This window comes from Daphnia pulicaria, chromosome 1, assembly GCF_021234035.1.
Source record: "Daphnia pulicaria isolate SC F1-1A chromosome 1, SC_F0-13Bv2, whole genome shotgun sequence".
NCBI lineage: Eukaryota > Metazoa > Arthropoda > Branchiopoda > Diplostraca > Daphniidae > Daphnia > Daphnia pulicaria.
The window spans coordinates 35,669,010-35,684,718 of NC_060913.1; the positions used below are offsets into that span (position 1 = coordinate 35,669,010).

The 15,709-nt window shown below is 39.2% G+C and overlaps 1 protein-coding gene across 1 annotated transcript; it reads left to right on the plus strand.

Moving 5' to 3' along the window:
* The first annotated feature begins 11,347 nt into the window (after positions 1-11,347).
* On the plus strand, positions 11,348-12,605 carry LOC124323170 (ankyrin repeat and death domain-containing protein 1B-like). The gene is made up of 3 exons (XM_046784318.1): positions 11,348-11,700; positions 11,969-12,123; positions 12,199-12,605. Exons 1-3 carry the CDS (start codon positions 11,348-11,350, stop codon positions 12,603-12,605), a joined length of 915 nt encoding a protein of 304 aa, XP_046640274.1.
* The last annotated feature ends 3,104 nt before the right edge of the window (positions 12,606-15,709 follow it).

Below are 15,709 nucleotides of genomic sequence, written 5' to 3' on the forward strand. Positions count from 1 at the left end.
GCCTTTTTCCAGAGCGTTGACGCTCTAGTCCACATCACCCCACATCCCCAAGATGTGATACCCTCGCATTATACCAGATGCCTTGAACTTCGTCCGTGGCTGTTATTTTTTTTTACTTTTCTGGCGTCCCACCCCAGTTTTATCTCTTTTTATCATTTTTACATTTTGTTTGCACCCTCCCGTGAAGTGTCTGGTATAACGCCAGAACGTATTTTTAGGGCAGAGAATCAATTTTCCCCTATACAACCAAATTTGGCCCCGTTGATTGGAGACATTTCATTTTTCTCTTTTCTCTCTGGAAAAATGTCTTGATCCCATTGGTTTTTCGAATGGCGAGATGAGGATGAACCGTTCCTCTTCTTCTTATTCGTGTTAACGATAGTGTTTTCCATAAATATGCACGGGCAAACAATGCGAGCAGGATCGAAAACGCAGCGTCAACTGGCCCCGTGCACGTGACAAACGATTGGCAGGAGACGTCGTTAATCACAGCCGTCCAAAGTACAGCCTGCCAGGCCTTCGCCGGCTTTTCTTTTTTTTTCTTAATTTTTTGTTTACTAAGGCTTTCTGTCCCTTGAAAAATCCTTTACTCCATGTTTTTCTTACTTCATGTCAACTCATGGGATTAAATCCGTAATCACCCTCTCTCTTTGATTGCAAAATTTTATTTTTAGTCACTGCGACACACTCCACCGTGTGGTTTATAACAGCGTCCAAGCCTCAGCGTTCGTTGCTTCAGCTAATTCGCTTTTATAGCGCACACGTCCGACGGTTCAGCGATATAACCCTATTTGATACGTCCCCTATCCCCTCCCCCCAAAAAATTAAATTCACAAAAACAACTTCGTACGGGTACTTGATTTGGGAACTAATTGTACATGAAGGCATTAACATTGTCATGCCGTGTTTACTCTGCTATTTTATTGCCTTTACCCGTTTCAACAAACACCGATTCGCCTGTAACAAAATTTTGGTGTGAAAGAGAGAGAGAGTGTATGTTTACCGTTAACTTTTGTTACTTCTCCTTTGTCTTCAGTTCGTCAACGACGAACATTGATTCACCGCTAAATAAATGTGCGGCTGTGTTTTTTTTCAGCCAACGGCTTTTCTATGCTGCGGCAGGTCAATTCCTCCTCATTTCCTGTCAGTAGCATTTCCTTATCTTTTTTCCATGTTGTACTCTGTCATTCAATGGTCTTTCTTATTCTTTATCCGTATGGGTATCCGTGGCCACGAAAAGTCCCGTGTACAGAAACAATATCATCTTTTAGTGATTTTGACAATCACTGTTTGTTACCCCCCTTTTTAAAATTCGTGCATGACGAACATCGATTCGCCTCTATTTTCTTTTTCTGCTGTAGGCCTTGGTGGGCCTTTTTCTTAAAGCACGGTATGACGAACATCGATTCGCCACTATTTTCTTTTTCTGCTGTAGGCCTTGATGGGCCATTTTACTATTCAAGACTAATTCTACAAACAAAACGACTAAAACTAAACAAATATTCAAGAACAATTGCGGATGGGAGAAGAAAATAGAATACTGGATGGGGATAATGGTACGATATTAAAAATTTAAAAGTAGGCTAATAATTAGTTACTTAGTAATATGGTGTGTATTCCGTTTGCAACATTGTGTAAAATTTTTTATGTCATAATTTATGTGAAAGAAATTTGTTTGTTTTTTTTTTCAAAAAAGCAAGAAGAAGATGCCGAGACGAATGATGAAGGGCCGGGCACTAGTGGTCAGCAACGCGTACGACCTCCAGGCCATCCCCGCAATTTTCGTGTGTCACCCTGGTTTCAGGATCAGGGGAACAATAGTAAGTTTTTGCGCAGACACTAAGGGTGCTCATGAGTTGGGAGGGTTGATGTCGCTATCCTGCGATCGGTTTTGCCGAATTTGTTTTATCAGGAAGAGTGATATTCGATCACACAGCACTGCAGACAATTTGGAATTACGAACTCCAGAAAACTACGATGTTGGGGTTCGAATTGCAGAAGACATGAATCAAGGGGATTCCAATACGAGTTTAAAAAGAAATTGCGCCTTAAATAAAAGTCGCTTTTTTAATTTTGTGTTGTGTTTTATGTTTGTGTTGCATCCTGTGCTTGACGCAATGCACGATTTTCTTGAGGGCGTTGTCCCCTTCATTTGAAAGTTAGTATTAAGGTTCTTTGTACCGAATGTTAAAGAATATGGAATTTCTGCTTAAGTTTTAAATGGCAGAATTTGGATGTATTCATATGGAAGTTCTGACTCCTCGAACAAGCCATCACCAAAATTTACTCAAGAAAATTTACGAGAACAAGGTAACTATAATATAAAACAACGTGCCACTCAGACATGGTGTTTGATAAAAAATTTCCCACTTATTTTCGGTGACTTAATCCCTAGAAAAGATCCATACTTTTCATTAGTTTTTTCGTTATAGATATTATGGACATAATTTTCTCTCCAGTTCTGTCTCCCGCTCATATTTCCCAGTTACGTGAGATGATTGACTACTTTTACTTTGATTTTAACCGACTTTTTCCGGACGTAAATCCAATTAACAAGTTTCATCATATGATTCACTATCCCAACATCATAAAAATGCATGGCTCTCCTATTCGCTATTGGTGTATGCGATATGAGGCTTTTCACAACATTGTAAAACGTAAAGCTCAATTGAATTGCAATTTTACTAATATTTCTAAATCTATCGCTCATCACCTTCAAAGTGTCTTTTGTGCAAATATGCAAAGCGATGACGGATTTAAAAAACATTGAGTTGAGGTTGGCCCCCATTTATTCGTGTTAAGTAGCCTGAATGCAGTAGAAAAATTCCCACTAGTAGAATCATTTGTAAAACCAAACCACCCAGTTCTTTCCCCTTCTTGGGTATTAGTTAATGGCTGGATGTATCGGAAAAATTCTACTATTGTACCGAAAAAAGCTTCGAAACCATTTCTTGTTATTCCGAGTTTGGAAAAATCCAAAAAAATAGTTGTTCAAAATGACGAGATTGCTTTTATTGTGTCTCATTTCAATTCATTATTTGATAAACATTTTCATGCTTTTGAACTACATGAAGAAAAACCCCTTCGTGCTTTGTTTTTATTAAATAACATCCCAGATTGTGAGCCGTTATCTATAGTTACAAGCTACAAATGGAATGGCACCTCCTATGTAAATCCCCGTAAAATAGTATAATTTTTGAAATGTATGACTCTGGAGTCATATACTCTGCATTTACAACAAACTATGTTTATTCCCATGACGTCTCGCATCACAATCTCTATTCAAAAGTGTTTAAATATCCATAGTGTTTGTATCTAAATCTATGTTCGAAGTTGTATGTTTTTTCTGTGTCAAAAAAATCTCGGCTTATTTTCATGGCATGGCAACGTCATGAAAATTTGCATATTTCCAACATATCGGCAACGTTTAGAGCGTCAAATGGTGCGTCCAGACGGTATCCGATTGAATTAGTTTTTGTCACGTGATCTCTGAAAACCAATGGCGTTGCTGAAAGTTAGGTCGAAAGTGAAACCACCTCAAGATCAAAACACTTTCAGCATTGCCAAACTGTTATATAGAGATCATTTAACAAATTTTTTTGTTGGGAAGGACACGAGATAAATATGTGTCAACTATGACAAGGTATTAAGTAGCACTCATTTGTTTGAGAGTGTGCAAAGCGTTGGACCAATTTCTTCCTAATGCGATTGCTTTAAAACAAATTTCTCGACTCACTACTTTAGCTTTGAATCTCTTTATTGGGAAAACGGCAAACTCATTTAATTCCGGATTTCGACAACATTTCACGTTTTCACAATTTAAACATTCCAACAAGAGTTATATGCTGTTTCTTGAAAAGAAACCTTGTTTTCAGTAGCTAAGTAAATGATATGGCTACATGGTAGTCCATATGATATGAAAAAGGAATAGCTGCATGTATTCAAATTGGGTGCAGTAACATTTTACTTATTTTTATGTCAAACGGAAGACATAACCTGACTGAAAACAATTTAGTGAAATGAAAATTTAATTGATGTCTAAAATATTTCTCCATCAAATCTCATACCTCAAAAATAGAATAAGATTTAATTCCTTTCCTACACATTTCCTTTTCTACAAGTTTTAATGCAAAAGGAGTGGATAATTTGGCTAGATTTTGAAAGACTGGACGAGGTTTCCTAGTTGGGAATTTCAATCTTCCCTCAATTGTGTTTCCGTCGGAATCCATGGTTCGGAAAATAGTGATTTAGAGATTTATCAAGAAGAACTTAAAAAACCTGATGAAACTTCACTGGCTTGTGATTTAAGACAGTTTTGATTGTTGAGTGAAACCTATAAATAAAATCAGTGAGATATTCTACATATTCAATCAAAATTCTACTGCGATGACCATTACACATGTAACATTATCCTTTTCTCAACATTATTATTCCTTAGCGCCCACAGTGTTTCTTTAAATAATTGTTAGACAAGGAAATACCAAAATATGTTACCTTTCAAGTCGGTTTATCGTATTGTTTCCTTTCGTTAACAACGTAGAACGATAAAAGTCCATCTGAAGAAGAACAAAACTAACCAGGAGAGCACCACACAATCCTCTATTCAAATTAAGAGGATCAAAGTGAACTGAAAGTAAGCGTCACACAATCCGCCAACAAATGGAAATATCACTGTGGAACGGATCGGATAAATGCGCAACACATAACCACTCATCATCAAACCATCATCTTAACAGAGTGGCGCACTCTCAACACAGATAGCCATTCACAGCGAACCCGATGTCGCGAAAAATGTCTTGGAATCAGGAAAAAGAGAAATGAATTCGAGACCAGTTTGGCCAGTGAGCGATTAATCATAGGTGATATCCGAGATATATTCATGGTCCCGAGACCAAGCATCAAGCACCCAAACATACAATTTTTTTACACCAGATGCCATGTAAATAACACGGCTCGGTTCGATTCCGCCTTCCCGTAGTTGGTTCAAATTGTCAATCTAAATTTTAAAAATGACATATATAAGAAAGTGTATTTATTAAATTTATTATATTGTACTCACATGATTCGAAATTTTGCCATTCAAATCTCCTGGTGAGTTTTACATATAGCCAAACATCGAATTTTTGTACGACCTAAAAAAAAAGATGTTTGCCATGTTGGCTCCAGTTTCGTGGTGTTCTTTTTTACCATTGGGCAAATGCAGGAAGCAATCTGAAAATTTGGCCAGTATCGATCCGGAGATCCCAACTTCTTGTACTACGTGGATGTCGTAATCCAAATTAGTTTTCACCTTCAGATACTCCATAATTTTTCTAAAAATGAAAATTTCGTTATAGTCTGATAGTTATGTTGCGTCATTACATTTAAATTTCTTTACCGTTCATTTTTGATTATTGTTTCTTTTAGTGTTTGAAACATAGAATTGGGAATGGTAACCCTACCGGAACAGCGGGAGACTAGAACACGAATAAAGTTGGTCTAGTGGATCTCTTTTTCAAAGATTCTGGAGTGTCCAGGAAGTGGGCAGCGCTTTGATTGGCGGTGTTCCTTTATCTTTGTCGAATCTACAATTACCACACATTAAGTTCTTTATGCCAAGGTTCCTGCATTCGCCTAGATGTCCTAGGTGTTGACAATTCACACCTGATGGTTCTTGGAGAATTTTGACATTGGGCAAAACTCCACCTGCAGTATCTACGAATCCACTACTCTTAACAGGCGCCGCTGAGATCGTTGCATCTTTACCTGTCACTTAAAAAAAAATTCAAGGAATTAGAATCACCGCAACATACGGCCGTCAAAGTCATTTTGGCTGTCCAGAGTTCAAGTTCCCCCTTTTTAGTCTACCGGAAAAAAAACAAGATGGAGTCTTCTAAATATAAACGAGGAACTTTTTTAGATTTGGTTGGGGGCTGTGTGTGTGACTCAGGTACAGGTGGTCGCAGGGGATACACACAAGAAGAAGAAGAGGGGTCATAAACTTTTTCATCCATCACCCAAACGGAAGTGGAGGATTTGAACCGTTTCTTTCACACAATCCTCTATTCAAATTAAGAGGATCAAAGTGAACTGAAAGTAAGCGTCACACAATCCGCCAACAAATGGAAAGATCACTGTGGAACGAATCGGATAAATTCGCAACACATAACCACTCATCATCAAACCATCATCTAAACATAGCCATTCACAGCGAACCCGATATCGTGAAAAATCTCTTGGAATCAGGAAAAAGGGAAATGAATTCGAGACCAGTTTGGCCAGTGAGCGATAGGTGATATCCGAGATATATTCATGGTCCCGAGACCAAGCATCAAGCACCCAAAGGTTTTGCAGGTTTCGAAGCGATTTCATAAAGACTTCAAGCTGCCTTTGACATTCACTGCTCATGTGCAACCCTCAATGAAGAATGATAAAGTAGTGATCACGACGTCACAGATTAACCAAGGGATTCGTGATATTGCAAAATCGATGTGGAGCAGCCAACTACTGCTGAGCTGCAAACTGTTAAAAAAATGCTGGTGAGTGGCATTAGAGTTCTTCTAGAAACCACTTTCAAGGACAGAAGGCTGGTGATTCAATCTGGAATGGAGCTCATAACGGAATATGTAAACCGTGAATACCCGTTTTTTTAAACAATTTTTAACCATTTGTAATATTGTATTTTTAATAAGTTTTCTATACAAAATGACGTTTAATTCCCAATATTTCCATAGCTTTATTCCGAAATTGATTTGATATTCCCTCAGGCAACCAACAGAATTCGCCAAAATATGCTAGAGTTGGAGCCACTTATTGTTGCTGCTGCACATTTAATGAAGAACATAAAAATCGACACATTGCTCAAAGTTCCATGCTTTGAAAAAAATGAAGATTTCGGTAAAAGTAAAATTTACTCATTCACAAATTAAACCAAACTAATTTCAGTAATTTTTACCTTTACAAACACTCAGTCACAACAACAGCTTGCGAGTTTCTCATTTTAGTAACCTGGAACAAATAAGAGCGTAGTCATTTTTTATACTACAGAGAGGTGCGACACTGAATATTTTCCTCTTTCTGTGCTCTTTTCTGTTATCTCTAACCTGTTATTATTTTTTTTTCAAATAGGAATATGCCGACCGTACGCAATCGATTGCTTTTAAAGTGTAAGAAATGCATCAGCTCACTCTTTCTTGGAAAAATATCCCCCCATCGAATGGGACCATCGAACGAAGACTGCAGCTTCCCTGTGAGAAAGGTTCTCACAATAGATATACGAACATCCCCATTTATCTTCAGCCGTGGAAAAGCACTGCATCTCGCCATCGATAAACAACATTGGTTCCAGATAGAAGGACCCGCATCAGATGCGGTTCTAATTTTGCTCGCTGCTTATTACCACGTTTTGGATTGAAATCTGTTTCAGTAAAAATGTGAAGTCAACCCTATAATTTCTTTTAATCAACTTGCTCGGACTAGTCGGCGAAGATTCTTGGACTGCTACACGAATGTTTTACAACATGCTTGATAAAGTGAAGCAAACCCGAAAAGTCAAAAAGTCCTCACTGGAAAAGAAGCAAGAATGACCTACCTACTTAAATTGAAACCTGAGATGCCAGAAACAGAAACCAAAAGCCGCCAACGAAGTGGATGTTGGATTAGGAGCAAATCTTCGAGCAACGCTCCCAGCATGGCATAAAAGACTAGGGAACGTCTGTTGTTATTAGAATTTGTGTATTACCGTGTTTTTTTGTAGTTGGGATAAAGAATTAGAACGAGATAAGATGGAAGTGCGAATTCACTACAGTAAAGTGGGAAGCAAAGAAAAAAGAAAGAACAGACTTCCTGCTATGTACATGAAGAAAGAAGACAAACATTGGTATAACATATAGTAGATAGTACACACGAAAAATTCTGCAGCTAAAACAAGGTCAAATTGAATGTTAAAAACAACATCGCCGAATACCATAGCCTCACGAAGATGATCAACAAAGGATTCAACAAAGGTCTCACAACTTAACAGAAAATCAAACTATTCATACTGGATTATGTTGAATATGTGAACTAGCCAAATTCCATTGCCAACCAAAACCATTGACACTACTCAAATTGGTGACATAATACACACAGATGTTTGGGGCCCATCACAAGCCTTGGTGGTACTAATTATTTCGTGTTATTTAAGGACGACTTTACCGCCACTTAACCGAATATTTTAACATAAAATATGATTTTATGAAAAAATGAAATATCCCAAACGAGCGTACCCTTTTTCGCCTCTACGAAGCCATGGTCCTCGACCAAATTGAAAACAAAATTCGTGTACTCTGGAGTTATGGTGATGGAGAACATTTTGGAAAAAAGTTTGAAGATTACCTTGAAACTAAAGGAATTAGATATGAAAGCAGTATAATCCAGCCCAAATTGGTGCTTATTGTTCGACAAGCGACAATAAGGGAATCATATTGAAGAAAAATGGGGGGGGGGGGGTTCGATCATAAAGATGCCAAGTCGCCACACACAGGGGAAAAATTTCCAACAACCGTATGAGCATCTCCGATTCAACGGGGACTTTTCACACGCCAACATAACTTTTTTCTGTTACAGTTCAGCCTTCAACTTCAATGTGTAACATTATGCAGCCAGTAAGCTGTGGAATGAGTGCCTCAAAACGACTCCTCAGTAAACGTGTAGGTTCCGAACCTTTAAATAGCGATAGTGTTTTGCATAAATATGCCCGTTCGAACAGTGTGACAGGAATTGTCGAAGAAGTAACCAAGTGCGACATCAATATTAAAAACAGTAGACTGGAGACACCGTTAACTGTTTAACTGCCAAGCACTACGCCTGCCGTGTCGTCGCCAAACTTGTCCAACTAGGAGCCAAAGTAAATTAACGAGATAATCAAACCAATCCCCCCTGTGGTTGACCACTTTCATGTCGAAATGGCACTGTCGACACCTGCAGCTGCCCAGTCGATTTCATAAGTCATCGGAAGGACAGCAGCGGTGAAACACTAAGTCAGTAAGGTTTTTCACTTTTTTAAAGTGCAGAAACTCGAGCACTTGTATTTGCATCGGTAGAGGAGGGAAACGCGTTCAAGGCTAAACCACTTATCGAGCTACGGAAGAAATAAACGGAAAGCAAGCACGGAAATTTGTTAATTTTTAAAATTTACGATAGTTGTGAAGCGAAAACAACATTTTAAAAAATTAACTTTATAGTTAAGGCCAAGAGGATAATGTTCACTAAAAAATTAAGATGGAAATAAGCTAACTTACATATGAAAAACGAGACGGCACTATGCGAATTTCACTCTCATGGTTTGAGCTTCGGCAAAGTATATAAAGGGGTGATTGTGGTAAACAATTCGATTGGATAAATTCAATAAACCGACTCATTCTCTCAATGAGATATCAGGTTGAAATTTTATTTTGAAAATTATTGCAAAGTTCTATACAGGACTTTTCAAATTATATAGGAGGAAATTGTTAATTATTAATCGGGGTCATTAGGACTATTCTATATTATTAGGACTTTTCTATATTATAGGTCATTTGGACCTGCATAGTTTTATGTGCTGGTTGATACAAACACAATTTTGAAATAAGGTACGTACAAGTAGCCTGATGTGCAATACTTCCTGTTCCTTACCTTTGCAAATTTTAGGTCATTAATGGATGAGGCGACCACCATCTCACCTGAAAAAATATTTGGATTATTTTGGATTAATTAAATAAATAGTCAACCAAGAAGCCCGTAAACAAAGCATCATTTTTAATCTCGCATACAGTACCTTGACAATTGTCTTGGAAATAGTTAAAGCAATACTGCATAAGAAATACAGATGAAATCAGGTATCTGTTTTCCAATATAAAAAAATTAAAATGTTTCCGGTTGTTACCTTCAAAACCTAAACGTCACAAGAATGTTTTCCATATCTACCTTATTGCCGTGCATGTTATTCAGATGGGTCGTTTGTGAATAGGAATACATATTTGGATGTTGCATTTAAAAATTTCAGTCTCGTAATCATAATGAAAATTCATTTTCTAGAAACACTACAAAAGTACAAATCATTGGCGGTATAATTGATACAAATCATCACAATTACGATCAATGGCGGATGACAACTATTAACAAATAAGAGTGGCCAGATAAAATGTCAGAATTTGTTTTTCTAACAATATTTAATCGTGCTTTTAGTTGAAAGAAAATTTTTTCAATTATTTCGTTGTTTGAGTTATAACATTCAAACTATTTCCAAAAAGGGAATAATGAAATTACAATGAACATTTCCTAAAATTTGTAATATGTGTTTAGGGAATGAGGAAGTGTTTATGGAACTCAAGTTGATACACCATTACAAGAATTAGGTTTTTCGTCAGCTGGATTCCTCATTCTCTCGACAACTTTTATACGTGAATTGTTACATTATCGGGAAATATCTACATATAATTTTATTAGAATTTCTGTCATCTCCGTCTAGTTGTTTGGATTCACTTTTGGCAAACTGAAAGGTAATTTTTATTTTTTTATGCTCAAAATTTCTGATCAACTTTATTGTCCATTATATAATGCGTCACAGGTGCAGACCAATGTTACTCCCCCACGCCATTTTTTATATAGTTATTTGAATTTCTGTCATCGCCGTCTAGTTGTTTGTATTCCCTTTTGACAAACTGAAAAGTATTTTTTTGGCCTAATAAAATTTTCAATTTAAACGGAGAACCACATTTGTGGAAAGACGGCGAGTGGATTCCAATAAAGCCATCGACTCATCTTTCTACCCTTAGCCTTAGAGCAAAATTCGAAGAATTGGAAGACAACGAAGCTCAATATTTAATCAACTCCCACGACATTTTTGATAGACCGGAGTATGAAGCAATAATTTCAGTGAACGAAATAGTCAGCAAAATCCACGAATCAAATTCAAAAGGCTTGTCAGCGATAATAGTGAACGAGCATGAAGAGTCTCGTCACTGGAACCTCCAGGGATGGACATCGAAACTCCAGGCATCATTAATCTCAGTCATTGCCGCGTCTCTATTCTCCATAATTGCACTTAGTATAATTTGGTAATATAAGTCAAATATGATTAGACTGAGAGAAATCCTGGAAGATCTTCCCATTCGGCTGCAAGAAAGACGGCGCCAGCAAGCCAATATGCTGACCGAGTAAAGCGAACGGAAATCGGGTGTCGGTTGGCGTTAGTACAGTGTCCTTTACGCAGCTGTCAATCGTACATCAAAAAATTAACAGACAAGTTTTTTTTCCCACACGCACCCACAACCCCTTTTATGTCAGTACAGCTTTGACTTCAGCGTATAACAGTGCCCAAATTTTTGTGTCGCGGACAAGTAGTGAAATGAGTGACCGAAGTAAACTTCTGACCAATAGGCGTTGTGGTACCGAACCACTGAACGGCGAAAGCGTGTTTCATAACTGCGCCCGTACAAATAGTGCAAATGGAATCGACAACGCCGTGTCAGCTGGCCCCGAGAACGTTACAATCAATCGACAGGAGAAAGCGTTGATCGTCGCCGCACAGCACACAGCCTGCCGCGAGATGGCCGCGTTGTTCTGGCTAAGAGCGGAAATCAATCTACAGGACAAGGAAGGTAACACAGCTCTGCATTATGCCGTTTGGACCGTGTCGGAAAAAGCGGATGAGATTCTCTCGACCGCTGCAGCGGATTTTAACATCCTTAATTCCGACGGGCAAACGGCGGTGCACTTGCTGGCTCTCGCAAACCATTTTAAATTAGCTAAACTGATATGTAGAAAGTTGCCTCTTTTAAAAATTTGATTTAATCGACCGCAACGAATACGATCCGTTCATTGTGGCTGTCGTACACGGCAGCCTTAGAATGGTAGATTACTTTCTCCATTTAGGTTACGATCCAACGACTAGAACGCGTTTAAATGAGACACCTTTCCACATAGCTATTGAATTAAATAATTTTTCAATGATTAAATTACTTGCTAGAACACCGCAAATTAATAATATTGACAACAACGGCCACAGCGCCTTGAAAAATGCCGTCGGACGCGGAATCGAAACACCAGTTGACGTTCTCTTGCAACAAGACGCAAATATTACACAGTTAGACAAAGCGGGAAATTCCATGTTACATATTGCATGTACCGGAAAATCAGCAAATATCTTACGCCATATGTTCGAACATTTTTTGGATTTAAATATTCGTAATTCAGCAGGTGAAATTCCACTACACCTAGCATGTGCACTGAATAATGCAGCCGTAGTTACCGAGCTATGTGCGCGTAGGGCCAATATCACAGCGCAGGACAGCAGCAGGCGGACACCGTTGATGTCAGCAATAATGTCAGGAAGTCAGCGGTCCGCACTCGTGCTGTTAAAATGGGAATTTGTCAGGGAAAAAGACCTACTCGAATTGTCAGACGAAAACGACATGAACGCGCTACAATATTGTATTTTATTTAATGACCAATCGACAGCGGCCAGAATTAGAGCGGTCGAGTTGGCACTGCTTAACGCCCAACGCGCTACCCCACCGACGCAAAACCTTTATTTAAATGCGGGCGACACTTCACCGCCAGTTTTCATAACTACCGATCCCCTAGAAATCACGCAAGACGAATAAACAGGGACGATCTTTCTCTTACTTGTATTACATTACCTCAGTGGCTTACGCGAATCCTAGACGTTGAAAACTGTTTTTCATACAGTCAAGAATAAATTAATTTAAGTTGAATTGGAAAAATTACCCCCAAGTTTAGCAAATTTTGTTTGTTTGTTGGTTTTCGCCCCTAAAGTATTTGTAGCTCCAGGAGTTATCTCGTCCCGCGGTACATTTTGAGAAACCGAAAACTGCACCTGGGGGTAGGTCGGCAGTCGTTGGCAAGGCCAGCCGATTTGGCCCACCTTTCTGCATTTTTTTTTCTTTTCTCCCAGTTAACACATTTTTCCCCTTCGTATTATTATGCGTACTTGTATTATGCGAAGCTTTTCGATTTTTTACGGAAAAAGTGACATATTTCATTTCTTCGAGCGTTTTTAGGGTTAACTGTGTTGCGAATGGTTTCCTGATGTGGCCGACGATGATCACTGGTCAGGATTTTTTTTTCCAATAACGCTCCTCCGAAAAGGTTCAATTCACCCCAGTTTAACTATTATTTTTCTCTCTCTCTTACTCGCTAGAACGATTACGTTTCATTTTTTGGATAACCTTCAGGGCCGTCAGCATTACTGGGAATTCCCAAAAATCTATCTAAAATTGCGGGCTTGGGAAGACAGTCATTAGGAAACTCGTTCCCCTCACTACTTATAGAGTGATTAGTGCAGACGTTGACGGTGCGTTTTCCATATTGATATCCAGGCAACTTTTGGTTTACGCATTGCAAATGTGTGAACAATTTTTCGCGGTTATATGGGGGATATGCAGCGTTTGTGTCTGAGGGTGTTAATAAACCCAACCGATCTTTAAGTTTTTCAATCACCAGAAAAAAAAGGTTTTTTTTCCCAGTAGTCGTTCGGCCTACAGGCCCCTAGTTTATTATTCCCTCCAGTTAATTGCATAGAGTGTCTTAGGCGTTAAATACTTCGCTTACGCCCGTTAAAAATCATTTTGTGCTTGCTTAAATTTGGCAAAGACGCGAAATAAAATTTTCGACCCGTTGATGATTAATGATATCGACCTGGCGGCCGTAACGATGAACGGCATGCAGACGCAAACATCGGTTGAATTTTTCGTGCCACGTGTGAGAAAAATAAAATCAAACGGGAAATACGACGTTAAGACGTGACGGCGTTATCATTACCGTATAACTATTAGTGTGATGTAATCTTACACGCCATTTTACATGCCTTTATTTCGGCCACTCGGTTGATCGAAAAAAAAAACAGTTTAGATTATCCATCTCACCTACGGTGTCAGTTGGAAAATGACAAAAAACCGTCGGCAAAATGAGCACTTAGGCGTTTGGGATTTAAATAGTTGAAGCATCAGACAGATGTATTGACATCCGGTCAATAATGTCACGAGGAACTAGGGCTTACGGCCGGTTCTTCGTACAGGACACCCATCATTGGGTTTCACTTGTAACTAGTGCACGAGGAACTAGGGCTCACGGCCGGTTCCTCGTATACCCCTCATTGGGTTTCCTTCCCAGCTAGAAAGGTTATCAGACGTGTTAGGCCTAAACAGACATGTGTATGGCCTGGCCATCAGGGAACCATGTAACTGTAGCAGTGTTCTTGATGGGTTTGGGTAGTTGGTCGCTTTCCCTTAAATAGACGGGGAAAGTGTGCCTTCTCTCTCTCTTTCTCTCTCTCTTTCTGCTTCTAGACGTGTTCAGTTGTAGTGCTTACCAAATACACGCCTGTCAAAGTGACATTGTCACAATAATAATATCCGTCTTTCCATAACTCCTTCTTTCCATAACATGTTGAGCAAGCATGTTCCTAGTTCGAGTCCGGGGGCGGGCAAAAAATTTTCGAAAAAAAGGCTCTCAGGTACCGCGAAATAAAATAGGGGTGATCCCTCAAGGGACGAGGGGTGGGCTCAGGGGTGCGCAAAGGGGCGGCCAAGGACGCTACGGAAGCCCGGTAAACCAAAAACTTTAAAGTCGATTTACTCAGAGATGCGTTCATTTGCACAAACTTTCCCATATACCATTCGAATCGGCTTAACGAGCTCTATCGAATGGCGTTAAGTTTGATTAGATTCCGTGCCACTCTAGGCCACTGCCGAAGGATTCACAAGGCTTGCTGTGAAACAGTAGCTTAGAAGAGTCGGAAGTAAAATATGACGACGGCATTATTTTTCCGTACGAAAGGTAACGCCCCATGGTTTTACACGCTGATATGCAGGCTTTGATTTCCGCCACCTGGTTGGTCGGACGACCGGTTTGATTTTTTCCAGCTCGGCTATGGAGATAATATGTAAGGCTGTGCTTACAAGGGTTAAAGATAAGGCAACTTGCGGTTGCGAATTGTTGTGGAACCCATCTTACTATCTACTTATTACATAAGTTAGAGGCAACTAGTATAAGCAAGGAAAATTGGGAACAAAGGAAAACAGTACAGGAGTACTAGACAAAAGGGAAAAAAATGGCCTAAGAAAAAGTGAAGAAAGGAAGCCCACGGTGAGGCTCCGCTCTACGGGGAGAAATGTGATGGCAAAACGAAACCACATAAAAAATGTTTTGGTTAATTTTGGAAAACAAATCACGTTAACCAATCGTAGGGAATGGTTTACAAAGAGATAAGGGGGAGTTGACCGGAATACTCGGTACAGACGAGTTCGCTCAAAAAAAAAGAAGGAAAAGGGAAATAGTAACAAACTAAAACGAAAAGTTTTTTTAATTGTGACGGAAGTCTGACTTACTTAAAAGATGTTCGGATTGTAAAAGCAGTTGACTAGACTAAAACAAACTCTCTTTTTCCTTCCTCTCGTTGGAAACGGAATTTAAAAGAGTGTACCGTTAACACCGTCGAACGTTTGGACGGACGGGAACCGGAAGATAAGATAGAAGACACGCCTCACCAACCTTGGTATGGTCGTTTGGGCAGGCCGATAAAATGTGAAACCGATTTGTGAGATTATTTTTTTTACGGGGGGAAGCGTAACATAAATGTGGGTCTGGGAAATCCAGCGATCGGGAAGACCTGATGATCCGTCAGAGCAGCGATGTAATCCATTCGCCACCATGCCGCGACGAAAATTAGATTTTGTGTAAAGTTATT

Excerpts from the sequence above, each read along its gene's own strand:
- LOC124323170 (XM_046784318.1), top strand. The coding sequence starts at position 11,348 with ATGAGTGACCGAAGTAAACTTCTGACCAATAGGCGTTGTGGTACCGAA. Across the intron at positions 11,701-11,968 it reads AACATCCTTAATTCCGACGG|AACACCGCAAATTAATAATA; the intron begins GCAAACGGCGGT and ends ATTACTTGCTAG. Across the intron at positions 12,124-12,198 it reads TTCCATGTTACATATTGCAT|GTGAAATTCCACTACACCTA; the intron begins GTACCGGAAAAT and ends GTAATTCAGCAG.